Here is a 27,535-nt window from a genome sequence, read left to right as displayed (position 1 = left end):
GAGCACAGGAGCTCAAGAGCAGCCTGGGCAACATGGACTCATGTCAAAGAATAAAAATCTTAAAAAAAAAAAAAATATATATATATATAGTAATTACAGAAGCAGTACAGTGAGAGTGAAATAAGAGCATGAAAACAAGAGGTTCGAAATATATTTTAGAGAGATTTTTTACAAAAAATTTTTTTTTCCTTATCACTGCTATCTGTAAAATATTCATATGTTAGAACCATAGTCCTTAAGGGCCAATGCAATTTGCCCAATAAGGATTCCTAAAAATAGTCATACAAAATTCAGTATCTCTTAGAAAATTTCCTTCAGGAAACTTTTTGTCCTATCTTCTCAATATCAAGATAAGTTTCTATCCTGAGGTGAGTTATGCTCAACTGGCAGAGGGCTTCTTTCCTTAGGGTTAAGTGACATCCTAGAATTGGAGGTAATTATTCCATTTGTAAATCAGTCTAAGATGTTAATAATGAAAACCAGAGTTCTCAGACAGTTAGTATTTTGGTGAATTTGGTACGCATGGGGTAAAATTAGGTTTAACTTATTAACGTATATACATTGTAGTCTTACTGTAAGCATAAATGGTCTTACAAATGGCCACTGAGCAATAGCAATCTAGTATACAACGCCTTCAAATTGGAGAAGATGAAAATGAGACTCAGACATGTTAATTGACTTACCTAAAATCAAAAAAGCTAATTAATGGCTATAAACCTACAGTTCTCATCCCTCTAATGAGTGTAGATCCTGTTAACTCAAACATATCTCCCAGATTCTTGGATCAAAGTAAAAATCCTGTAAGCAGTCCCTCTCTACTGCAGTCTACCCTATGCACTGTCTGCACTATTTTTGTTTTCCTTTCTTTTTTACTACTGGCAAGCTGTGATATTTTTGTTTCTTAAAAAATTAAACTAAAAAAAAAATCACACATCAAAAATTGATGTCAACTACTCTGTTTAAAGTTCTTCAGAGTTGCACAGGTAAGGTTCAAAGTGCTTAACACAGTCTAGAATGATCCCTAAAAATCTCTCTCTCTAATCTATTTCCAGCTTTCTCTCTCACCAGTCCAGTCACATCCTAGCAGCCTCCAAACAACACTGCATTTTTTCAAATTCTCAAGCCTTTGCACATGCTGTTTCTTCTGACTAGAAACATTTGAAATACATTTGAATAACGCAAGCAAAATATAATGCAAAATAGGAGGATGGGGTAGAGGTTACAATTTTAATTTCCCAATTTTTACCCATTAGTTTATTAGTAGTAGTAGCTACCATTTATTGAAAGCTTAATATGTGCAAATGTTCCATATGAATAATCTCATTTATCTCCTAACAACTCTTTGAGGTATTTTAAATAGTAGTATTACCTTATTTCAGAAATGAGAAAGTAGACTCAGGATAAGGAATATGCCCAAGGTCTCACAGCTAGTGACAGAACCAGGGTTTATACCCAGATCTGACCCCAAAGCCTGAGCTACATGCAAGTATCAATATATACACACAAATTCTCTCTCTTTTATGTCACTCCCTGCTCTCCCTTCCCTACAACCAATGCTAGCATAGTAAGATAAACTGGAAGTTTAATTTTTTGGAAAGTAAAATAACAACAGATATCTAGAGCTGAAAAAATTAAATTCTTTAATCTAGTGTTTTTTTTTTTCCAACTTAGAAGATTTTATATCACAAATATAACAAGATAAAAGGGGGAAAACAACAGGCCGCCAAATATTACAAACTTACAAATGAGAAAAATTAGAAGCTGCCTAAATGTTTAACAAACAGTAACTAATAATATACTTAAATTGTACTAAAATTATGAAGGTTAAAATGCTATAGTTACATGTATAAAGTTAGATACAAAAAATATACCTACATTGTAAAACTATTTTTAAAAAAATGTAAGTTGACTGGAAGGACAAACATCAACATTAACTATGGTTTTATTCAGGAGATAGAATTATAGGCCAATTTTCTCTATTATTTATTTTCTGAAAGTTCTCTATTAGTGGGGGAAAATGTAATACTCTGAAGCACAGATGATGCAGGGATTAAAAAATAAAAGACATTGGGTTTCCTGAATAAAATGTAACTACAGTAAGAGGGTCTAAATGCTAAAGATGTTTCTGCTTGGGCCGGGCGCGGTGGCTCACACTTGTAATCCCAGCACTTTGGGAGGCCGAGGCGGGCAGATCAGGAGATCAGGAGATCGAGACCACGGTGAAACCCCGTCTCTACTAAAAATACAAAAAAATTAGCCGGGCGTGGTGGTGGGCACCTGTAGTCCCAGTTACTCGGAGAGGCTGAGGCAGGAGAATGGCGTGAACCCGGGAGGCGGAACTTGCAGTGAGCCGAGATTGCGCCACTACACTCCAGCCTGGGCGACAGAGCGAGACTCTGTCTCAAAAAAAAAAAAAAAAAAAAGATGTTTCTGCTTGGTCAGACATTAGTTTATTTATTTATTTGAGAAGAAAGTTTGTGGTTATTTTGATTTGATATATAACTTGTATAATTTAGTTAAGCATAATAAGACGAAACTGAGCCAGGTGTGGTAACTCACACTTGTAATCCCAGCACTTTGCGAGGCCAAGGTGGGAGTTTGAGAGTCCAGGGGTTTGAGAAAAGCTTGGGCAGCATAGCAAGACTCATCTTTACAAAAAACAAAAAAAATCAGCCAAGTGCAGTGCTGCATGCCTGTGATTCCAGCTACTTGAGAGGCTGTAATGGAAGAATCACTTGAACCTGGGTGGTCAAGGCTGCAATGAGCCATGGCTGCACTGCACTACAGCCTAGGTGACAGACCAAGACCCTGTCTCAAAAAAAAAAAACAAAAACACAAAGAACATCCCCCCGAAAATTGCATAATTCAAATGCAATTCATGCAAAGAACCAAAATCTCATGCTCATTTTTAAAAAATATTGACAGCTGTCAGTAAGAAACATGGCACCTAAAGGGCAGGTAGGAAATCTCTTTCTAAGGATTTATTCACACCTATTCAGAGCCAACAGTTTCATTCTTAGTAACTTTGGTTGATGCAAATCTCTGTATCTAAAATACATAGCATATATAAAAGCTTCTAAGTTATCTATGCTTTTGATAGATTTCATTTGATAGGATAAATATACCTTTAAACAATTTACTAATATTATCCCCCACCCCAAAACCTTCCCCACTCCCACCACCATTAGTTACATTAGATGTGTGAGTTTGGAGTTAATATGGCATTTAAACAAAGACTAACAAAAAACCAAAAGCCAGAACCCACAAACATCCCAAAGTTATTACTCTTGAAAAATGACCCTTTTCTCTTTTTTTTTTTTCATTTTTTTTGAGACAGGGTTTCACACTGTCACACAGGCTGGAGTGCAGTGCTACAATCTCGGCTCACTGCAATCTCTGCCTCCCAGGTTCAAGCGATTCTCATGTCTCAGCCATCTCAGTAGCTGGGATTATAAGCATGCGCCAATATGCCAGGCTACTTTTTGTATTTTTAGTAGAGACAGGGTGTTGCATGTTGGTTAGGCTGGTCTTGAAATCCTAGCCTCAAATGATCCACCTGCCTTGACCTCCCAAAGTGCTGGGATTACAGGTGTGAGTCACTGCACCTGGCCAACCCTTTCCTCTGTATTCCTAAAATAATGATTTGGAAGGACAAAATGAAAAGGAAACACAAGTACGTAAAAGCATGAATTTAATGTATAAAGGACAATGACGCATTGGATAAAATAAATGGTTTTCTCTATTCTAAGATGACTAGGAACCTGTTTTAACAGAGTAGATACTCTGATGGAGAATGTAAAGTCTACATGATAATTGGGCTTTCCCTACCAGTAAGAACAGTGAGATCTCCATAAGGGATCTTAGAATTTGTTTTGCTATCAATGACATTTCAGGCTTTCTATTAGTAAAGGGAAAACCAGTTGTCAGATCTAAAAAATCCAGTAAAATGTAAAAGATGTAGAATTAGAAGGTCTCAATCCTTTACTAAACAAAAAACTTTGAGGAAATAAGAATATTGGCAATAAACAGGGACTCTTATTGAACTCTGAAGTTGCAAGGCTCGTTTGTTAATTGGGAAAGGTATAACTATTCTATTCTGTTCAGAATATAAAACTATTTTTAAATGCAAATACCCATATAAGTCTCTATATCAATTACTCCTCCTTTTTTTTTTTTTTTGTTTGAGAGAGTCTTGCTCTGTTGCCCAGGCTGGAATGTGGTGGTGCAATCTCTGCTCACTGCAACCTCCACCTCCCGGGTTCAAGTGATTCTCCTGCCTCAGCCTCTTAAGTAGCTGGGATTACAGGTGTGCACCATCATGCCTGCCTAATTATTGTATTTTTAGTGTAGAGGGGGTTTCACCATGTTGGGCAGGCTGGTCTCAAACTCCTGGCCTCAAGTGATCCTCCCACCTAGGTTTCCCAAAGTGCTGGAATTACAGGCTTGAGCCACTGTGCCCGGCCTCATTTATTCCCTCTTATTAGTTGCTATTTTGGTTCAATTTGCACCACTACAGTCCTCTACTAGTACTAACATTAAGGATGATCATGGGAATACAGATTTGGCTGGTTAGCAAAAAAATGATAAAGGCATATCAGTATTAGTTGTGAAACTTAAATTATTCTTGGCTGCTACAAAAAGAATTACATACATTCAGTTACATATTCCGAATCTGACAAAAATATTTAGATAGTTCGTCATGAAATAAGACATTTAACTTCTTATTTATCAGGTTCCATGAGGACTTTTTTTGAAAGTTGTAATAAGTCTTCTTAGCAATTGAAAGAAAAAATGAAAAACTCTTGTATCTCCTAAAACAAACAACATTTGGAATGTTGTGAGAAATAAAAACACTTAAAGCAAAATCAACTATTAGTATTTTTTTTCTCCCAATCTCTGGAAATCATTTCACAAAGATATGTTTGGTGAGTCATGGCATCACTGCTTCAGATATTTAGGATTTAAAACAATAAATTATCAAAAAGGAACTGAATCTTGAAGTCGGATTTACTTTCTACACAATCTATTCCCTAAAGCTTTCTACTTTTATCAGAGAGCAAAAGAACCTGAAGATAAATAAAAGTATGACCAACTGCTTATTTAATTCTCTACAATGTGTAAGGACTTTATCATTTAAACCAGAAGATGTAGATTCATTTTCTGCCCTCATATTCATCTTTTAGTTGGCGATCACAATTCAAATAAAGAATCTGTATTTTCATCCCACTAATCTGCGTATCTAGTTAAAAAAAGACTAATGCAAACAGGCACAAAATTAAATGGCTTCTTTACAGCAATTATAACAGATTGACTTTTCTTCAATCTACATAATCAAATTATTCCAGTGTTCAGCAGTAATAACCTTTTTATTTTCCTGGGAATAGCTGATGTCAACCCTGACAGCTTTATTTGGGAAACTGGTGAATAAAACAGAATTTAAGAAATAATGGAATAAGAGATAAAAAAGGCACAAACCATATAAAGTTCACATCAATATAGGAGAGTGTCATGAGAACAACCGTGGTTATATGTGAGACTGTACAAGTAAAATACAAAAAAAAGTTTCTTTTCCCCAGATAGTTTATTTTTAAATTAGTAAAAAAAATTTTTTTCTTAAGCAACTGCCATCCATTTTCTAAGCAAAAAATACATATTTTTGCTTAGTTAATTCCGCTTTCAGTATTTATTAAATCCATTTTATTCAATTTAGAAAATAATAATGTTTTTCCATTACATACACTTCAGCATATTAAACCAATTCAAACAGTATTCATCAAAAGCTTTTAAGTAAAGGAAATAATATCCAATATTCACTTTCCTTCTTTCTACTATTACTATGAAAATTTGGTAGGGATTACCAAAAGATAAATATTAGAAACCAAACTCAAATCCCTTCCCATCTCAAAATATTTTGGATACTTTTTAGCATGCTGAGATTATAATAAAAGTTACTGTTAGGATAATGGTATAATTCATAATACACTCTCAAATTAATATTATTTCTTTTCTTCCCTTAAAAAAGGCAGGACTAAAAACAAAAACAGCAAGTAGCTTAAAAATTGGCATCAATTCTATGCTTCAAGATTGGCATACACAGAACACTCTTTTTAAAAAAGGATTTAATGAGGAAGAAAAGTTAAGAATCATTCTAATGTAGGTCAAACTGTATTACAGAAATATAAAAATGATAATGAAAAATTTAAAATGTCAACTAGCAGACCTCATAAATCATATTTTGTTGATTATAATATTCACCATAAAGTATCTAATGCAACAAATGTTTTCCCAGAGGCTGTCCACACAGTAGTGGACATTAAGTTTAAAGAAAATGTATACTTCCTACAATTTACTTAGAGAAAAACAATTACTAGGGTTGCCTCAGTTTTCCACCACCTTCTTATTTCCTTCCTTTTCTACTTCCCCACCCCACTCTATTCTGGATACTGAGGGAAGAGTGGGGCACTGAGGAGGAAATGGGAGTCTTCCTGGAAGTCAGGGTCCATGCTCAGAATTTTCTTTCCTTCTACTCCCAAGACAGACAAAAGTTCATTCAGATTGGCCCTCTTCCAGTCAGGGAAATTTCCTAAAGTGTTATAAACAATCCAGTCAGAGGAAAGAAGAAAAGAAAGGAAAGATAAAAGGAAGAAGAGAAACAGAGTTGAAGGAAGGAAGAAAGAGAAGAAGCTTCTATGTTGTCTTCTCAGCATTCACTGAGGAATTTAAGATAAATACCTTTGTAAGTGTGGATAGTTAGTATATTTTTAGGAGTAGCATTTTTTAATTAACACAAATAAAAAAGACCGTTTCTTACTTTTTTGGATTTGTTTCTTCCTGAGGTAGGTGAGGGATCAGCAAAATCTAACAGACATTAGGTATTCATAATTATAACTGCTTCTGCCAGCAGATGCTTAAGAACCATTTAGGTTTCTTGGTTAGGATGTATAACAAACTTCTTCCCAGTGGTAACATGATTATTTGTTCCCAAACATGATTGTTCATATAATTTCCCAAGGAGACCTGGGGAACTTTTCAAAATACAGATCTATACCCTCCTTCTTCCTCCCCCAAAATATGTATTCATGGGTCTAAAAATAGAATTGTTTTGTTAATTGTTTTTGAAAGAGCCCCAGAGTTTTCTGATTATCAGTCAGTTTTGAGAACCACTGGTATAAATAAATTTTATTATGTACATCTTTTGCACTTTAATGAAAGCAGACTGGAATACAGTATTGCATGGCTTCTCAAATGTGCTTTACTTTTCTAGTTTACTGAAATCTGATGTTTTACACACCCCAAGAAAATGTTACTAAGAAGGAAGGGATTCCTGTCTTAGATAAAACTTACATAAATTTGGAAAGTAGATATGCCTTTAAAAAAAAAAGACTGAGTTGTAAAATGTCATAACGTGATGGAGAAGGGAAGGGAGAACATAATATAAATGTAATAAAAATATTAAGCCAATAATAAATGCCTAATTTCTTGTAGCTGTACACATTTAAAAATTTTTGTTGCTTTTGAAAATAGGCAAAATGGGCTGGAGATTATATCCCAAGGGGCAAAATGGTAATTTTGAAGTAATTATATGTACATATGAATGGTTCATGTCAGCAAAACTGCTTTTCTTAAATGGTAATTGATTATTACCATTTAGTTTCAAGTGAGCCTATTAGATATTAGAAGCATCTCCCAACTCTACTTCAGCATTCCTTTGGTTCCAATTAATTACCATTTAATTATGCAACAAAAAAGATAAAGGCCAAGCTTGAAGGGTTGTATCGTTCATTACAAAAATTATATATTAATTATGCATTATGTACAAACATGCTGCGTAATGCTAGGGGTAATTAAAAATATAATACTAATAGCAAACATGTATTGCTCTTGCTGTGTATCAGGAACTGTTCCAAACGCTTTATGTGCATTACCACATTTTAACATTATAACAACCCTAGAAGATAAATGGCTATTATTATGGGCACTTTAGAGATGAGGACACTGAAGCACGGTGTGGTTAGGGAACTTCAGCAAGGTAACACAGCTGGTAAGTGGGGAATCTGAGAGATTTCAACCTAGGTAGCCTGGCTCTGCTCTTACTCAAAATACTATGATGTCTTTTTTTGAGGAGTTTGCAGGTTGCATGAACACAAATACAGTACAAGACAGTATATTAATTCATTCAGCAAGTATTTTTAAAGGCCAAGAAATGAAAGAAATTTAGGAAAGCAAAACATCTGCTTAAGAACACAGTTTTAGTTCAATGTTTCAGAATAGTATTTCATCATATAACAAAAAAGTTTTGTTAGAAATTAGAGAGAATAAAATTTAATGATATAACTGAAAACAAAGGTGCATAGTTATAACTGCATAGAAAGTATTACTGCATAGTTGATGGGTTCCCAAGCCAAGTTTTGCTGCACTTAGTTTCAGAGAGGGAAATTAGGAAATCTATTATCCTGATCCCTGCCTCCCCTAACCCTAAAGCTACAGAAACTTTTAATATGATTCCTGATGTCTCAAGCCACAACAGAAAATGTCCACCCTAATGACCACTGCTTTTTTTTTTCCTGAGGATAGAGTGTACTTTTTGGGGTCACTTCTGAAGAGCTAAAGGAGTAATAAGTGTCCTTTACAAGTACTGCCTTTTACTATTAGCTATCCACTTACGACTGGTGAGTAGCTAAGTATATATGTTATGGTTCAGAGCTGACAAAACAATAATAAGGTATCTGCAGCCTCAACAGAAGTTACTATGGACTCAGGGTCTACCCCCAACAAACATATTGTGTCCCTTTACACAGGCATCATCACATAGGAACAAATATCTTCATTTGTATACTTAAAACACTTCATATTTCATTCCAATAGTTTCGGATAAGAGTCATGTCACAGATCCCAGATACAGAACATATACAAGTTCCTTTACCTAACTCCAGTCTCTAGATAAATCAATGTTAACAAAAAAAGACTTTCATCTGGAATCTTTTTCTTTCTGCCCTAAGCATATCCTTTAAGGTTTTCTTTAGTGTAGGTTTGCTGATTGAAAATTTTTCAGGTTTATTTATTTTAAAATGTCTTTATTTTACCACTGTCTAGAGATTTTCACTGGATGTAGAATTCTAGGTTTGCAAATGTTTTCCTTCCCACACTATTGGTTTCACTGTCTGTTGGCTTCCACTATTTCATTGAGAAGTTGGCTGTCAGTCTAACTGACAATATTTTCTCTCTGCCTTCTTTCAAGAATCTCTCTGGGGAGGCCAGGGAGGAAGAAAAAAGAATCTCTCTGGGGGAAAAGATAGTCTCTTCAATAAATGGTGTTGGGAAAACTGGATATCCATATGCAGAAGAATGAAGTTGAGTATCTCACACCATTTACAACACTCAACTCAAAATGATTAGAGGCTTAAACATAAGACTGAAAACTGTAAAACTACTAGAAAACATAAGGTAAAAGCTCCATAATGGTCTGAAAAATTTTTTGGCTACAACCGCAAAAGCAAAAACAGACAAGCACGAATGCATCAAACTATCAATATAAAGCTTCCTCACAACAAAGGAAACAACAGAGTGAAAAGACAACATATGGATTGGGAGAAAATATTTGCAGACTATTTATCAGTTAGGGGGTTATAAGGAAGTCCAACACCTAAATGGCAAGAAAACAAATATATAATGTATATATAAGGAACTCCAACACCTAAACGGCAAGAAAACAAATAACCCACTTAAAAAACGAGCAAAGAACCTGAATAAACATTTCTCAAAAAAAGACATACAAATAACAAACAGGTATATCAAAAAATGCTCAATATCATTAATCATCAGGGAAATTTAAATTAAAACCACAATGAGGTATCACCTCACAACTGCTAGAATTTCTATCATCAAAAAGACAAATGACATCTGTGAAATGGGGTGTGTTAAAAAGATGAAAGATAACAAGCGTTGGCAAGAATGTGGAGAAAAGGGAACTCTTGTAACGTTGGTGGGAATGTAAATCAGTACAGCTTTTACGGAAAATAATATGGAGGTCCTCAAATACTAAATACAGAACGGCAATATGACTTAGCAATCACACTTCTGAGCACTGAATCTCACTTCAATTTCAAAAGAGTTAAAACTAGGATACTGAAAAAAACATGCGCACTCTTTTATTCATTGCATTATTCACAATAGCAAAGATATGAAATCAACCTAAGTGCCCATCAACAAATAAATGGATAAGAAAACGTGGTATACAGCTGACCCTTGAAAAACACAGGTTTGAACTGTGAGGAACCACTTATATGCAAATCTTCTTCCTCTTCTGCCACTCCAGAGAAAGACCAATCCCACCTCTTTCTCCTCCTCCTCAGCCTACTCCATGTGAAGATGAGGATGAAGACCTTTATGATTCACTTCATCTAATAAGCAGTAAATATATTTTCTTTTATGATTTTCTTAATATTTTCTTTTCTCTAGCTTATGTGGGTTAACTGTTTATGTTATTGGTAAGATTTTCAGTCAACCGTAGGCTATTAGTAGTTAAGCTTTTGGGTCAGGGAATCAAATTATACCTGAATTTTCAACTGAGTGGAGAGTCAGTGCCCCTTGCCCCCACGTTGTCAAGGTTAAACTGTATATAATGGAATACTATTCAGCTTTACATGAACCTGGAGGACATTATGCTAAGTAAAATAAATCACATACAGAAAGAAATACTGCATGATCTCATTTATATGTGGAATCTTAAAAAATTGAACTCAGAGAAATAGAGAATAGGATGGTAGTTACCAGAGGTGGGGGATGGGAGTGGGAGGATGCCAAGATGTTGGTCCAAGGCTACAAAGTTTCAGCTAATTAGACAAAAAGAGTAAGTTTCTGAGATGTATTGCATAGCAGAGTGACTGTAGTTAATAATAATGTAGTGGATATTTCAATGTTGTTAAGAGAATAAGATTTTAAATGTTCCCACTACAAAAAAAGCATGTGAGATGACAGATATGCTCATTAGTTTGATTTAATCAGTCCATAATGTACATGTATATGAAAACACCACATTGTACCCCATAAATACTTACAATTATTATTTGTCGAAAAGAAACTGATGGCTTAAAGGAATGAAAAAGACTCCTCTGATATGGTTTGGGTGTGTCCCCAACCAAATCTCAACTTGAATTCCCATATGTTGTGGAAGGGACCCGGTGGGAGGTAAATGAATCATGGGAGCAGGTCTTTCCTGAACTGTTCTCGTGATAGTGAATAAGTCTCATGATATCTGATGGTTTTAAAAACGGGAGATTCCCTGTACAAGCTTTCTTCTCTTTTCTGCTGTCATGTGAGACATGCCTTTCACATTCCGCCATGATTGTGAAGCCTCCCTAGGCACGTGGAACTGCGAGTCCAATAAACCTCTTTCTTTTGTAAATTACCCAGTCTTGAGTATATCTTTATCAGCAGTGTGAAAATGGACTAATACAGAAAATTGGTACCAGAAGTGGGGTGCTGCTGAAAAGATACCCCACAATGTGGAAGTGACTTTGGAACTGGTTAACAGGCAGAGGTTGGAACAGTTTAGAGGGCTCAGAAGACAGGAAAATGAGGGAAAATTTGGAACTCCCTAGAGACTTGTTCAGTGGCTTTGACCAAAATGCTGATAATGATGGACATGAAATCCAGGCTGAGGTGGTCTCAGATGGAGATGAGGAACTTGCTGGGAAATGGAGCAAAGAGGACTCTTGTTATGTTTTAGCAAAGAGACTGGTGGCATTTTGCCCCTGCCCTAGAGATTTGTGGAACTCTGTCCTTGAAAGAGATGATTTAGGGTATCTGGTAGAATACATTTCTAAGCAGCAAAGCATACAAGAGGTGACCTGGATGCTGTTAAAGGCATTCAGTTTAATAAGGGAAACAGAGCATCAAAATTCAAAAAACTTGCAGCCTGACAATGCAATAGAAAAGAAAATCCATTTTCTGGGAAGAAATTCAAGCTGGCTGCAGAAATTTGCATAAGTAACAAGGAGCTGAATGTTAATCCCCAAGACCAGAGGGAAAATGTCTCCAGGATATGTCAGAGGTCTTCAGAGAAGCCCCTCCCATCACAGGCCTGGAGACCCAGGAGGAAAAAGTTGTTTCCTGGGCCAGGTCCAGGGTTGGCATGCTGTGTGCAGTCTAGGGACTTGGTGTCCTGTGTCCCTGCTGCTCCAGCCATGACTAAAAGGGGCCAACAGAGAAGTCGGGCCATGGCTTCAGAGGGTGCAAGACCAAAGCCTTGGCAGCTTCCATGTGGTGTTGAGCCTGCGTGTGCACAGAAATAAAGAACTGAGGTTTGGAAACCTCTGCCTAGATTTCAGAGGATGTATGGAAATGCCTGGCTGTCCAGGCAGAAGTTTGCTGCAGGGGTGGGAACCTCATGGAGAACCTCTGCCACAGCAGTACAGAAGGGAAATGTAGGGTGGGGGCCCTCACACAGAGTCCCACTGGGGCACCACTTATGGAGCTGTGAGAAGAGGGTCACCATCCACCAGACCCCAAAATGGTGGATCCACTGACAGCTTGCACCGTTCACCTGGAAAAACCACAGACAATGCCAGCTTGTGAAAGCAGCCAGGAGGGAAGCTGTACCCTGCAAAGCCACAGTGGTGGAGCTGTCCAAGACTACGGGAACCCACCTCTTGCATCAGTGTGACCTGGGTGTGAGACATGGAGTCAAAGGAGATCATTTTGGAACTTTAAGATTTGACTGCCCCGTTGGATTTTGGACTTGCATGGGGCCTATAGTTTTGTTTTGGCCAATTTCTCCCATTTGGAATGGCTCTATTTACCCAAGGCCTGTATTCTCTTCGTATCTAGGAATTAACTAACTTGCTGATGATTTTACAGGCTCACAGGCAGAAGGGACTTGGCTTATCTCAGATGAGATGTTGGATTTTGGACTTCTGAGTTAATGCTTAAATGAGTTAAGACTTTGGGAGACTGTTGGAAAGGCATGACTGGTTTTGAAATATGAGGACATGAAATTTGAGAGGGGCCAGGAGCAGAATGATATTTTCATTCTAAAAATAGTTTCCAGTTCTCAGTTAAAATTTTCAATCTTGTCTTTCATCTTGTAAGCATAGCTACTTTCAAGCTGTCTGATAATTCCAGTATTTGGAGCTGTTGTGACTGTTTCTACAGTCTGTTGCTTAGGCTGGTTTAATTCATGCTGTCTTCTCTTTTACTATGTCTGTTTATTTTTTATTGTGCCCTAGTTATTGTAGTTACAAAACTGAAAAAAAAGCACTTAGATGAGCTTATCTTTTTTCAGAGGATTTAAGTTTGCATCCTGTGGATATTAGCAATCAAGGGTCACCTCAATTCAATTTCAGAGATTGATATGAAGTTCAGATGCAATCGCTATGAAGACTTATCTTCTGGTTTCCCCTATAATATACCCCTTTGGGGACTTAAAGTAATCACCCATACAATGTCAGGCACTGAGCTCCAATCCCTGCAACCCTGTGAAGATAGTATAAGTGCTTTCACCCACCCCACCAAAACTGACAAATGCTCACAGGGGAAAAGTAGATTCAAAAGCCAGGGTCACAATCCAAATCTGGTAATTCTTTCCTGTCTTGTTTGCTTTCCAATGCTTTCAAATAGTTTCTTGTTTTAAAAATACATACATTTGGTCCTACTTTTCTAATTTTACTTGGAGGAAGAGTTGGTCCAAATTACCTAGTCTGTCAATTAGCAAAACTGGAAATGGAGCCACAGAACTTTAAAAAGACAGCAACAGAATATATCAAATTAAAGTGAAACTATACCTGAAACTTGGATTTTTAAATTACGTATCAAGTCAGAATTTTTTTTGTCAAAAATAAACCCAATCACCTAAAAAGCTATTTTAAAAATATGATACTAACAACTCATGTTTATATAAATCAAGATAGTAACAAGAATTATTATTTTTTTTTGAGACAGAGTCTCGCTCTGTCATCCAGGCTGGAGTGCAGTGGCGCAATCTTGGCTCACTGCAAGCTCTGCCTCCCGGGTTGATGCCATTTTCCTGACTCAGCCTCCTGAGTAGCTGGGACTACAGGCGCCCGCCACCACGCCTGGCTAATTTTTTGTATTTTTAGTAGAGACAGGGTTTCACCGTGTTAGCCAGGATGGTCTCGATCTCCTGACCTCGTGATCTGCCCGCCTCAGCCTCCCAAAGTTCTGGGATTACAGGTGTGAGCCACCGAACCTGGCCTAAGAATTATTTTTTCATACAACTTATGAAAAACCTATACTTTAAAACATAAGTGAAAAGTTTGAGGCAACTTCTCTTTATAAAACCCAGTAGCATAACTTTCTCATCAATATACTAAATATGCTTAAATATTCATATATAAATGTATTTTGTAGACAGCAATTCTACTTTGAAATAGTACTTAATTAGAGGACCATATAGGTCACTATCCTTTACCTGTACCAATTCTTTTTCTCCCTATTAAAATACTAGCTCAGCTTAATGTTTATCAAGCATATACTGCACATAATCAATAAAGAAGATGAGACAGAATGTGTATTTTGGAGGAATTTCCAGTCTGATAGAAGAGATATGAACAGACAATATGATAATGGTTATAACTGAGATATGCACTAGATGCTATGGGCCACAGAGGGACATTATGACACCATGACATTGCTCTATTATTATGCATTTCAATCACTACCTAAAATGCCTGTTGTCTTTGGTGACAAATTACAAAGTTTTTAAAAAAGTACATACTAATTTATATTTTAAAATTTAATCAAACCCTGTGTATACATAATGCATAATATGAGATCCCAAGGTGAAAAAACTGATATGAAAACTTACCCCATCTGGTAGTGCCCTCCAGCACACAGCACTAACAAATTCATTTGTATCATCTTCTTTTCGGTCTTTGTCCAGAACACTTTTGACTGTATCAAACTTAAAAGTTAGCAAAGTCTTAGAAAGTCCTTTATAGTACAGGTAGAGAGAGTTATTCTCACTTCCTGAAAACAAATAATAGTAATAGTATTTTAGAATAGGAAAACTCAGAATTAGGACACCACATTCTAATAGTAATTATCACCCAAAGTTATAGTTCAAAGATCTTTTATGGTCAAATTTGAAAGGCTAGATCACAGGACTAATTAGAAATCATGTAAGGAAAGGATTCTTGGACAAAAGCTATACTTTACTAATATAAAGAAGCAATCAATGTTAAATGTTACAACAATATTGATAATTCTAAGGCTAAAATTACCCTATAAAATCATTTATATAGGTTGGTGTAAAAGTAATTGTGGGTTTTGTCATTACTTTTAATTACTTTCGCACCAACCTAGTAAGTCTATAGTAGAACCAGAAATATATTGTAAGAATCTTAAATTACATTTAGAAAGATTTCCATTTAGAGAGGTAAAAGAAAGTGGCAACACTTACATAGGCAGATTTTCATAGCCTACATAATTTATTTCCATTTCTCAGTATAGGAATTATTCTATTAATGGTCTATGAACTGTATTTTGAGCCATCTATTAAAGATAGAATAATTGTTCCAGATATTTGCTTTGGCAGTCTCATACATATGTGGAGAAAGTCAACTTTGCTGAATAAAGGCCAAGTCATTTAAAAGTATGATCAAAGCTCATCTATTCAGGCATTAGATATATCAGAGCATTTGAATAATATCAAATTTGATTTTTCTATTTCTTATTTAAATTTGTATAAATTATCAACAATAAAAGCCATAGAATAACAGATCAATGCTATGCAAACAGATTACTTCATGAAGAGAACAGTAGATAAGGGAAAATGAATATCAAGCTTAAGAAGACACATAATGTCTCCAAAATTGGAAATATTACTAACAGAACTTAACCTTTTCTGTCTTCTACACAATATCTAAAGAATTATAACGGAGAACAACTACAAAACAGTTAAAAATCAGGTGTTCAGCTATTTGAGGTGTTCAGGGTTTGTACACAAAAAGGGAAGGACTAATGCTCTTCTAGTACAACACAAGGAAAATCAGTAGTGCTGGGGCATCACGTCTATTACACTATCTTCTGAGTGCACAGACCATTTCCTGACTTAGTATTTAGTCTATTTCCACTGAGTTCAATTTCAATAACAAATACCTGTTAAAAAGCTCCTGGAAACGATGGTTTCACTTACCACAAGCTATATAATCTCCATTGGAAGCCAGGCCTACAAAGTTTTTTTCATTGATATGACCCTTGAAGGAACGTAGGCAGTATGGTTTCCCTACATTCCACAGTTTTAGCTGACTGTCTGTTGAGCTGAAGAAAAGTACAAAGAGTAAGAACTTACTTAAAATTTCTTGGCACGAAACTCATCACTACTAACTAGAGGCAATGCAGTTTGCTGGTTAAGAATGCAGGCTTTGGAGCCAGACTGAATTAGGATGTTCATCTGTCGGCCAGGCATGGTGGCTCACGCTTGTATTCCAAGCAATTTGGTAGGCCGAGGCAGGTGGACCACCTGAGGTCTGGAGTTCGAGACCAGCCTGGCCAACATGGCAAAACCCCATCTCTACTAAAAATGCAAAAATTAGCCAGGCGTGGTAGCACATGCCTGTAGTCCCAGCTACTTGGGAGGCTGAGGCAGGAGAATCACTTGAACCTGGCAGGCAGACGCTGCAGTGAGCGGAGATCACGCCACTGCACTCCAGCCTGGGTGACAGAGTGAGACTCTGTGCCCCAAAAAAAAAAAGTTTTCTTTTCAACATATTTAAAATCACCATGAAATCACAGAGAAATGAACATGTCAGTGTAAAAGCCAACCCAGTAATATTTAAAACCAAACATAATTCTACTACTATACTGCAAGTAGATAAAATATACAGTAACACATTAGTTGACTTTAATAAATAAAATACTTCTCATTCTATTGCATCAACTATGTTGTTTATGTCTTCTTTAGAAGCAATAGCTAAAATCCAATCTGAAGTTCAAATGCAATTAAACACAGGAGGATGAGATAAGGGGGGAGGGTATATAAAAAACTAGTATCTTCAGGATTTTACCCACAATTTACATATAAAAGTGCACAATATAGACCAGAATCCACCCTACTTTAATTGGACAAGATTAAAAAAAAAATCTACTATTTACAAAAAAGTACATCTACTCAAATATTATAGTTTACATACACCCTCAGTGACATTACAAACTGATAGGTAAGTACAGAGCTCTGTATTAAGCTCAACCTCTGAGGAGAGTAATACTCACGCAGAGACAATTTCCTCACCACTCACAAACTTTGCATAAGAGACTGCTTTACGGTGTCCTTTGAATACCATGATTGGCTGCTTAGTGTTACGAAGATCATAGTAGTGGACACAGTGATCTAAAACAAAACAAAATTAGATAAATGTAGTAAATGCAGAAATGGAAAGCAAAGTTAATTTTAACTGGTTTTTGTTTTCTTCATTAAAAGTTTCACATATAATGTCTAATCTCTAACAGCCAGAGAACAAAAGAAAAGGAATCCTTTTCAAAAATAAGATTGGCTCTAGAAAGAGAGTATTAAGGGGACAAAATAACTGGAAACTTAAAAATCAATCTTTATGTTTTAATGATGTCATTAAAAAATGTTAATATAAACATTATGGGACATCTGGATAAACATAATGCTATATAATCTTATTTCCCACATTTGTTTAAAAAAAAACTTTAGATATATTTTGTATATAATAAAATACACATGTTAAAAACATTGTATGCAATTCAACGATCTTTACTAAATTTAACCAGCAGTTCAACCATTACCCTAAATCCGTTTTAGAGTATTTCTGCACTCTGATAAGATCACTCATTTGGCATCCATCATCACAGGCAATCTCTATTCCTGTCTGTCTCTATCACTAATTTCTACTCTAACCTTTATTATTTCCTTCCTTCTGCTTGTCTTCAGTTAGCTTTGTTATTCTTTTTAAAGACAGACACTTAAGGATACACAATTCTCTATAAACATTTCTTTGGCTGATACCACAAATTGTGATATGATGTCTTTCCATTTTCGTTCAGTTTAAAATTCTTTTACATTTCCTTTGTTATTTCTTCTTTGACTGATGGGTTATTTAGTAATGTGTCATGTAATTTCCAAATACTTGCAGATGTCTCAAAGTAATTATTGTTGATTTTTAATTTAATTCCATTTTGGTCAGAAAACTGTTTTGTATGTCTTCAATCATTTTAAATTTATTGACAGAAAACTATTTTGTATGTCTTCAATCATTTTAAATTTATTGACTTTTTTTCAGTCTTAAATACGGTCTCCCCGGAGACTGTTTAACACTTGCTTGAGAAGAATGTGCATTCTTCTACTGTTGGGTGAAGTGGTCTTTGGATGTCTGTTATGTCAGATTGACAATGTTATTCAAGTCTTCTAAAACTCTGCCAATTTTCTGTCCAGTTTTTCTATGAAATATCAAAAGTGGAGTATTTTTCAACAACTTCAGTCAAATTATCTGTTTTTCCCTTAAATACCACAGATTTTCTTTTCATATATCTACAAAAAGTTTGTTTTGAGGTGTATTGATAATTGATGTATCTTTTCACTATTGATCCTTTTACCATTATAAAATGTCTTTGTTTCTGGTACCAATTTCTACTCTGAGTATATTCTGTTTGATCTAAATATAGCCATTCTACCATTTTTGTTGACTACTACTTACATGGTATATCTTTTTCCATCCTGTTAAACTATTTGTGTCTGTGAATCTAAAGTCTATCTCTTGTAGACAGCATAAAGTTGCATTCTAATTTTTTTTTGTAAACCCATTCTGCCAATCCCTGAATGTTACAACGTTCAACATACTTACATTTAATATAATTATTAATAGGTTGCACATCTGAAATCAAAAAATCCCAAATCCTTGCTTTTGGAGTGCCAACATTTCAATCAAAGCTCCAAATGCTTCTTCATTGCGCATTTCAGATTTTGGATTTGAGATGCTGAACAGTAAGTACAATAATACATGCTTAACAATGGAGATACATTCTGAGAAATGTATCATTCAGCAATTTTGTCATTGTGTGAGCATACAGTGTACTTTCACAAACCTAGATGGTATAGACTACTACACACTTAGGTTATATGGAATAGCCTATTGAGCTCCTAGGCTACAAACCTATGTATCATGTTACTGTACTGAATGCTGTAGGCAACTATAACAATGGTAAATATTTATGTATCTAAATATAGAAAAGCTATAGTAAAAATAAGATATAAAAGGTAAAAAATAGTACACACCCATACAGGCGACTTACCATGAATGGAGTTTGCAGGAATGAAAATTGTTTTGGGTGAGTTAGTGAGTGGTAAATGAACATGAAGACCTAAGACGTTAACAGTATACCTAGGCTACACTAAGTTTACTGTAAAAAAGTGTTCTTCCTTCAGTAATAAATTAACCTTACCTTACTGTAATTTTTTAACTTTATAAACTTAAAAATTTTTTAAAGCTTTTTGACTCTTGTAATTACACTTAGCTTAAAACACACACATTGTACAGCTATACAAAAGTATTTCCTTTTTACATATCCTTATAAGTTAATAAACTAAAATAGGAAAAAGTTTTTTACACTTTTTTGTTAAAAACTAAGAAACAGAAAATTAGCCTAGGTCTACAGGGGGCAGGATAATCAATATCACTGTTTTCGCCTCCACATTTTCTCCCACTGAAAAAGTCTTCAAGGGTAATGATATGCATAGAGTTGTCATCTTCTCTGATAACAGTGCCTTTTTCTGGAATGTCTCCTGAAGGGCCTGCCTGAAGCTGTTGTATAGTAACTTAAAAAAACAAGTGTAAGAAGTAGAGTCTATAATAATGGTAAAAAGTAAATAATAAACAAGTATATAGTTATTTATTATCTTTATCAAGTATTGTGTAGTATACGTAATTGTATGTGCTAGACTTTTTGAACATTTTTTAATTTTTGTGAGTATATAGTTGGTATATACACTTATGTGGAACATGAGATGTTTTGATACAGGCATGTAATGCATAATAATCACATCATGGAGAATGGCGTATCTACCTCAAGCATTTATCCTTTGTGTTACAATCTAATTATACGCTTTTAGTTATTTAAAAATGTACAATTAAATTATTATTGACTACAGTCACTTCGTTATGCTACCAAATCCTAGGTCTTACTCATTCTGTGTATTTTTTGTAGCCATTAACCACCTTTACTTCCCCCAACAGCCCAACTACCCTTCCAAGACTCTGGTAACCATCTTTCTACTCTCTATGTCCATGAGTTCAATTGTTTTCATTTTTAGATCCCACAAATAAGTGAGAATCCGTGATGTTTGTCTTTCTATGCCAGGCTTATTTCACTTTACATAATGATCTCCAGTTCCATCCATGTTGTTGCAAATGACAGAATCTCATTCTTTTTTTTTAATGGCTGAATAGTACTCCACTGTGTATATGTACCACATTTCCCTTATTCATTCATCTGTTGATGGATACAAAGTTTGCTTCCAAATCTTGGCTACTGTGAATAGTGCTGCGAAAAACATGGGAATGCAGACAGCTCTTTCATATAGAAGTTGCCTTTCTGTTGGGTATATACCCAGCTGAATATGGTAGCTCTAGTTTTAATTTTTTAGGAATCTCCAAACCATTCTTCATAGTGGTTGTACCAATTTACATTCCCACCAACACTGTACAAGGGTTCCCTTTTCACCACAACCTCACCAGCATTTGTTTACTGCTTAACTTTTGGATAAAAGTCATTTTAACTGGGGTGAGATAATATCTCATTGTAGCCATGATTTGCATTTCTGATGATCAATGATGTTGAGTACTTTTACATATACCAGTTTCCCATTTATATGTCTTCTTTTGAGAAATGTCTATTCAAATCTTTTACCCATTTTTAAATGGATTATTAGATTTTTTTTTCTTACAGAATTGTCTGAGCTCCTTATATATTCTGGTTATTAATAACTTGTCAGATGAGTAGTTTGCAAATATTTTCTCCCGTTCTGTGGGTTGTCTCTGCACTTTGTTGACTGTTTCCTTTGCTGTGCAGAAGCTTTTTAACTTGATATGATCCCATTTGTCCATTTTTGCTTTGGCTGCTTGTGGGATATCACTAAAGAAATTTTTGCTTAGACCAAAGTACTGGAGATTTCCCCCAGTGTTTTCTTGTAGTAGTTTTGTAGTTTGAAGTCTTAGATTTAAGTCTTTAATCCATTGTGACTTGATTTTCATATATGGTGACAGACAGAGGTCTAGTTCCATTCTTCTGCAAATGGATATCCAGTTTTCCCATTGGCATTTATTGAAAAGACTGTCTTTTTCTCCAGTGTATGTTCTTGGCAACTTTGTCAAAAATGAGTTCACTGTAGGTGTGCTATACTTTTATTTAACTGGTAGCATAGAACTGTTTACACTAGTATCATTGCAAACATGTGAGTAATGTCTGTACTATGAAGTTATAATGGCTACGACAACATTAGAAGTTTAAAATTTTTCACCTCCATTTTAATCTTATGGGACCACTGTCATATATGTGGTCTCTCACTGACTGAAATGTCATTATACATTGCATGACCCTACAATGTAAATATTTTTAAAAAATGAAATCCAAAACACGTCTGGTCCTCAGCATTTTGGAAAAACGGTTCTCAACCTGTATATGGTAGAATTTTTATGTGCAATGTTGCTATTTTTTTGTTATGTCATTTGCTCTTTTATGCCTCCATTATTACCTTACTTTGTGTTATACAGATATTTTCTAGTGTATCATTTTAGTTTTAGTATATTTTAAAAGGTATTTTTCAGAGTGGTTTTTCTGAGGATTATAATTGGCATGTTAAATTAAAATAACCTACTTCAGATGATCACTAATTTAATTTCAATACTATGTCAAAATTCTGCTGCAATATAGCTCCATCTCCTTTCCTCTCCATCCTTTGAAACATTATGGCCATACATATTACACTTTTCTATGTTATATGTTCATCAACAGTTTTAGAATTACTATTTTAGTCAATTGTCTTTCAAACCTTTTCCAGTTTAGAAAAAAGAAAGTGCATCTCGCTGCCAAAGCGCATTTAATTTTACATGAACACTCTCTTCAAGGCTACTGCAAATCTGACTGATTTTTAGTGTGAAAATAAAATATAAAACTCTTCTTGGCAGTTATTTCTAAAGAGAACTAACATCAGAATTGTCTGAATCATGAGAAACATCTATTTCAAAAAAACTGGATTCATCAAATGAACCTCTACCTCTAGCCAGCAAGTATTTGAGTACAATGTTAACATCATGCATAAGAATGCTAAGTTTTCTAGGATTTGACATTTTCAGCGATTGAGTATAGTAATTCTGTCAAATTTTCTCAATTTTCATTTGTGTAAATGGAAATACCACTATTAAAAACAGAATGCTATGGATAGAATGATGTCTTTTGTTTCCAAAGTTGATATACTAGAGTGATGTAAAAATAATAATAAAAGCAAGATATTTCGTGGCAAAGTTATCTCAGGGTAAACAACTGCAGCCACCAAGTGCCGACAGCAAGTATTCTCAGGGCAAATGAGTAAAGGGTAAATCAGAATAAAAATTCTTTACAAAAAAATTCATCTAAACTATCTTTTTATATACCGATATGATTATCTTAACCAGTTCTCTTTAGTACTTTGTGGACTTACATTACAGTCTAGTATCCCTTTATTTCGGCCTGCAGAACTCTCTCTGGTATTTCTTACAGGGTAGGTCTCCTGACAAAGAACTCACTCAGTTTATCTGGGAATATCTTAATTTCCCCTTCATTTTTGATGAATAGTTTTGCTGAATATAAAATTCTTTATTGACAATCTTTTCCTTTCAATACTTTAAACATATCCTACTGCCTGCTGGAAGTCATGATTTTTGATGAGAAGTCATCAGAAATGTTAACGTTAATCTTAATGAGGATCCCTGGTACTTGCTGAGCGACTTTTTGATTGCTGTTTCCAAGATTCTCTTCCCGCATTTCAAGAGTTTCAATATGATGAGTTTAGGTGTACATCTTACCTACTTGGGGTTTACTGAGCTTTTTGGATGTGTGGATTGATGTTTTCCATCCAATTTGGAAAAATACTGGCCATCATTTCTTCAAATATTTTCTACCTCTTTCTTTCTCTCTCCTCATCTTTTGGAAATCTACAAATGTTGGCATGCTTGATGGTGTCACCAGGTTTCTGAAGTTCACTTTTTCTTTTATTCTTTTTTCTTTATATTCTTTACAATGGATAATCACTACTGACCTATCTCCAAGTTTACTGATTCTTTCTTTTGACAGGTCAAATTTTCTCATGAACCTCTCTAATGAATTTTTCATGTTTAGTTATGATACGTTCAACAAGAGAATTTTTATTTGTTTTTATTTCTTTTTGTTAATATTCTCTATTTGATAAAGTACATTTGTCATATTTTCCTTTAACTCTTTGTGGTTTAATTACCTTTTTTGAATATATTTGTAATAGGTAATTTAAAGTCTCTATTTAATAAGCCCTATAGCTAGGATAATTTCTACTAAGAATTTTTCTTCTTTGTGTATACCTTTTTTTATTGAAAAGCAGACATTTTGGAAAACATTATGTGGCAATTGTGGACTCAGTTCTTCCTCTGGTTTTCTTCCAGCTCAGCTTTTTGCTATTGGTGGTGTTGCTGTTTGTGGTTTAATGACTTCCCTGGGACTAAATCTGTTCAGCCTATAATTCCTACTGCATGGAGCACTGACATCTTTAATGAGTTTTTTATTTATTTTTGTTTTTATTTTTAAGTCCAGCTGAGTAGGAGTTGTTCCTGGGTCAGCAACACTTAGTAGTAACAAGATTTCCTTAAATGCTTTTCACTATTATGTCTTCTACCCTTTGCCAAGAGGATTTGTGTATATGTTGCAGAATGCTTTCAAAGCTTAAATCTGCCTTAGCCTTCACTTCCTGCTTATACAGAGCTCATGGTCAACCAGAGGTGAAGACTGGGGCTCTCTGCAGTTTTTCCTGGATATGCACACTACACCTGGCACATGTGCATAGCATTCTACAACTAGGTACATGTCAGAGCTTCTTGACCCCCACCTTTGGCTGTTTTGTTGTCCAGATCTTTGTTTTCAATTTTTAGCTGTGCCTTGATTGCCCAACTGGTACTGGAGTCTGACACAGCTGTGATACTGCATCTGATTATTTTCAACAATATTGTGGGTATCGACAGGTATTTTCCCATGGAGATTTTGAGTTGGGTCAAATAGTAACAATATTCTAATATTTCACAATTCAAAAACATTTTAATATGTAATTTCTCAAGTTATTTCGTAAGGTAAGAATAATTTGGTATTATAAAAATAACACAGTACCGTATAATAATGTACTAACGTATTCTCACGTTAATACAAAAGGGGTGTAATATGTAAAAGGCATATAAGTAAAGGTTAAATTATGTCCTTGTGTACTGCACAAAAGTTTTACAGTAGCTAAAAATTGCGTACTGCACAAAGGTTTTTACAGTGAGTTATCAAACAACAGATGTTTCTACAGACGTGACAACTTCAAAAGAAACTGTATTGGAGTACTCATAACCAGTTTGGTATGTTGAGTGACTTATTTTCAGCAAAATTATACCAGCTAATCCGATTACTGTTATTATTATGCCATCATATTGTTATTTTGCATTTTCTTGACTTTATATATTGCATTTATTAATAATTAGAATTTGTTCTGAGTTATAGTTACTTCGGAGATAGGGGCATATGAAGATGGTCTACAGCTTTACATTTGTATATACATTGCAATAACATTATGATGTTAAGTTATAAGTTTAGGTTACTGGGGGGGGGGGTTCCGTGATAATTTTCTTTCCTTTATAAAGGAGGGTATGTCTTTATATTTCTGAAGCATTACCATAATTGAAAAAGTATGCTTAATAACGAGAAATTAGGGTACAGTCAATTTCTGTTTTTCCTTTTCCCCTTTTAGCTTTGAAAAAAATACCCAGTCTGCAACGAAGTTGGAAGAACAGCACAATGAATAACCTTGTACCATTTATTCTAGACTCACCAACTGTAAATGTTTCACCATATTTGCTTTACCCACAACCCCAAACACACACTGCCTCTTGTCTCTCTCTCTCTCTGCCCTCTGTGTACCACTGAACCACTTTAAGTTTCAAACATCAGGATATTTGACTTTTAAAAACTTCAGCCTCTACCTTCTACAAACAAAATCTTTCCTATGTACACAATATCATTATATCACACTCAAGAAAATTAATATTGATATAATATACAAAGCATCCTACATTCAGATCTCTCCCAACTATTTAAAAAAGGGCCTGAATATTTATCAAGTTTTTACTAATGGGTCACTCATTGTATTTAGTTGCCATGTCTCTGGCCTATTATATAAAACATTTCATAATATTGTTATATTTGAAGCATTCAGGACAGCTGTTTTGCACAATGTTCCACACATCTGAATTTGTCTAAATGTTTTCTTATTATGTTCAAATTAAATGTTTTTGGCACAAATACTACAAAGGTGATGGTCCTTTCTACCACATCAAAAGAAGGGGCACATGTTTGTTCCAGTGGTGATGCCAAATTTGATTACTTAAATGACCTTCTGGCCTTTTCAGTATAAAGGGAATCTGTCTCTCTTATTTCAGTTGTTAAGCCAAATGATGCTACTTCCACAGCCATTAAGAACAAATACATCTTATTTTTTACGCAGCTAAGTGTCAAATGTCAGTAACAAAAACCATACAAATACTTTAAGCCAACAAGATTAATACTTGACTCTTCATAGAAAATCAATGCTAAATGACAAGGTGATGTCAATAATATCACCATTTATAGAAATAAAATTGTCTATGTCAACATTTCCTCAGTGGTGGTAGGAGCCTGAGGACAGATTAAAGTATATTTTTAAGGCTAATTTTTAATTGTGGGGAACAGTGAAAAGAGAACTTTAATCTTTCTTAATATTCCCCTTTAAACATGCTTTCTAATTAAAACAGATTTTAGTTTATCTCAGTTTTAGTTGATATCTCAAAGTTTTTGTTGGTGTGAGAAACAAACTAATGTGGTGGCAGTAATTCAAAACCTATACTTTATAAAATTAGAATCGTGCTGTCCAGTACAGTAGTCTCTAGCCACATGTGGTTATTTAAGTTATATAAAATTAAACTAAAACTTAATTTCTCAGTAAAACCAGCTACTACATTTCAAGTGCTCAACAGCCAAATGTAGCTAGAACTATTACTGCAGTTCTATTTGACAGTTTTGATAGAAAATAACTAAACCAATTAATAATCTACAAATATGTATGGTGTAGTAAGTAGAAATTCCATTTCTATTAAAGGGAGGAGAGTAACCGAACTAGAAGAATAAACTCTAAGTACTTAAAATGGTTATGTTCACATTCACTAATTATGTGAGTTAATCTTCCCTTTCTTACTTTTTTCTCATTAATGTACTCCATAAACCAGAGAGTATGCCTATCATACCATCTTAACAATCAAATCAATCTTTCTAGACAATGTGAGATTCAAATTGTCCAATTACTCAAAATGTGAGCTTCAAAATAGTAACTGTTTTATGGCTAGAGGGAATTTAGAAATATAACACACATAGACATTTATTATAATGCATTTATATACAGTCACATGCTAGATAATGACATTTCATGATGATATATGATGTCAGTCCCGTAAGATTATAATAGAGCTGACAAGTTCCTATCACCTACAGACTTTGTAGCTATTAGTAACTGTACACATTATTCTAAGTTTTTGGTCATTCTGGCGTACACAAACCTACTGCATTGACAATAAAAGTATAGCACATACAATTATGTACAGTACACAATATATGATAATAAACAACTGTGTTACTGGCTTATGTATTTACTGTACTTTTTAATCATTATTTTAGAGCGTACTCCTTCTATTAATTAAAAAAAAACCTGTAATACAACCTCAGGAAGCTGGGCACAGTGGTGTGTGCTTGTATCCCAGCAACTTGGGAGGTTGAGGCAGGAGGACTGCTTGAGCCCAAGAGTTTGAAGCTGCAGTGTGTTAACACTGTGCCTATGAATAGCCACTGTACTTCAGCCAGAGCCATAGGTTGGAGAACAGTGAGTGGCACAATAATGGCTCACTGCAGCCTCCACTTCCTGGGCTCAGGTGAATTTCCCACCTCAGCCTTTCAGGTAGCTGGGACTACAGGTGTGCACCACCATTCTCCACTAAGTTTTTGTGGAGCTCGGGTTTCACCATGTGACTTGGCTGATCTCAAACTCCTGAGCTCAAGTGATCCACTCACCTTGGCCTCCCAAAGTGCTGGGATTATAGATGCAAGCCACCGCGCCCAGCCAAGCTAAGTGTTATTACAAAGGAGTCAAAAAGCTTAAGTTTTAAAGTTAATGAAGTAAAAAAATTACATTAAGCTAAGGTTAATTTATTACTAAACAAAGAACTATTAAAAAATAAATTTAGTAAGCCTAAGTATACGGTAATGACCTAGGTCTTCA

At 35.0% G+C, this 27,535-nt stretch overlaps 1 protein-coding gene across 3 annotated transcripts in view; it reads right to left on the bottom strand.

The window, feature by feature from the left end:
* Positions 1-27,535, bottom strand: part of COP1 (COP1 E3 ubiquitin ligase) — a 257,866-nt gene that overhangs the window by 36,988 nt on the left and 193,343 nt on the right. For all 3 annotated transcript variants that reach the window (XM_003258927.4, XM_012511523.2, XM_030823941.1), the window contains 3 exons: positions 17,230-17,347; positions 16,154-16,278; positions 14,825-14,985 (listed from right to left, as the gene is read on the bottom strand). In XM_003258927.4, coding sequence (XP_003258975.2) covers positions 14,825-14,985; positions 16,154-16,278; positions 17,230-17,347 — 404 coding nt within the window. The remainder of the gene's footprint in view (positions 1-14,824; positions 14,986-16,153; positions 16,279-17,229; positions 17,348-27,535) is intronic.

The sequence above is a fragment of the Nomascus leucogenys genome, chromosome 12, assembly GCF_006542625.1.
Source record: "Nomascus leucogenys isolate Asia chromosome 12, Asia_NLE_v1, whole genome shotgun sequence".
NCBI lineage: Eukaryota > Metazoa > Chordata > Mammalia > Primates > Hylobatidae > Nomascus > Nomascus leucogenys.
The sequence above is the reverse complement of the archived record's forward strand: the minus strand, read 5'-3'. Positions and strand labels throughout refer to the sequence as shown.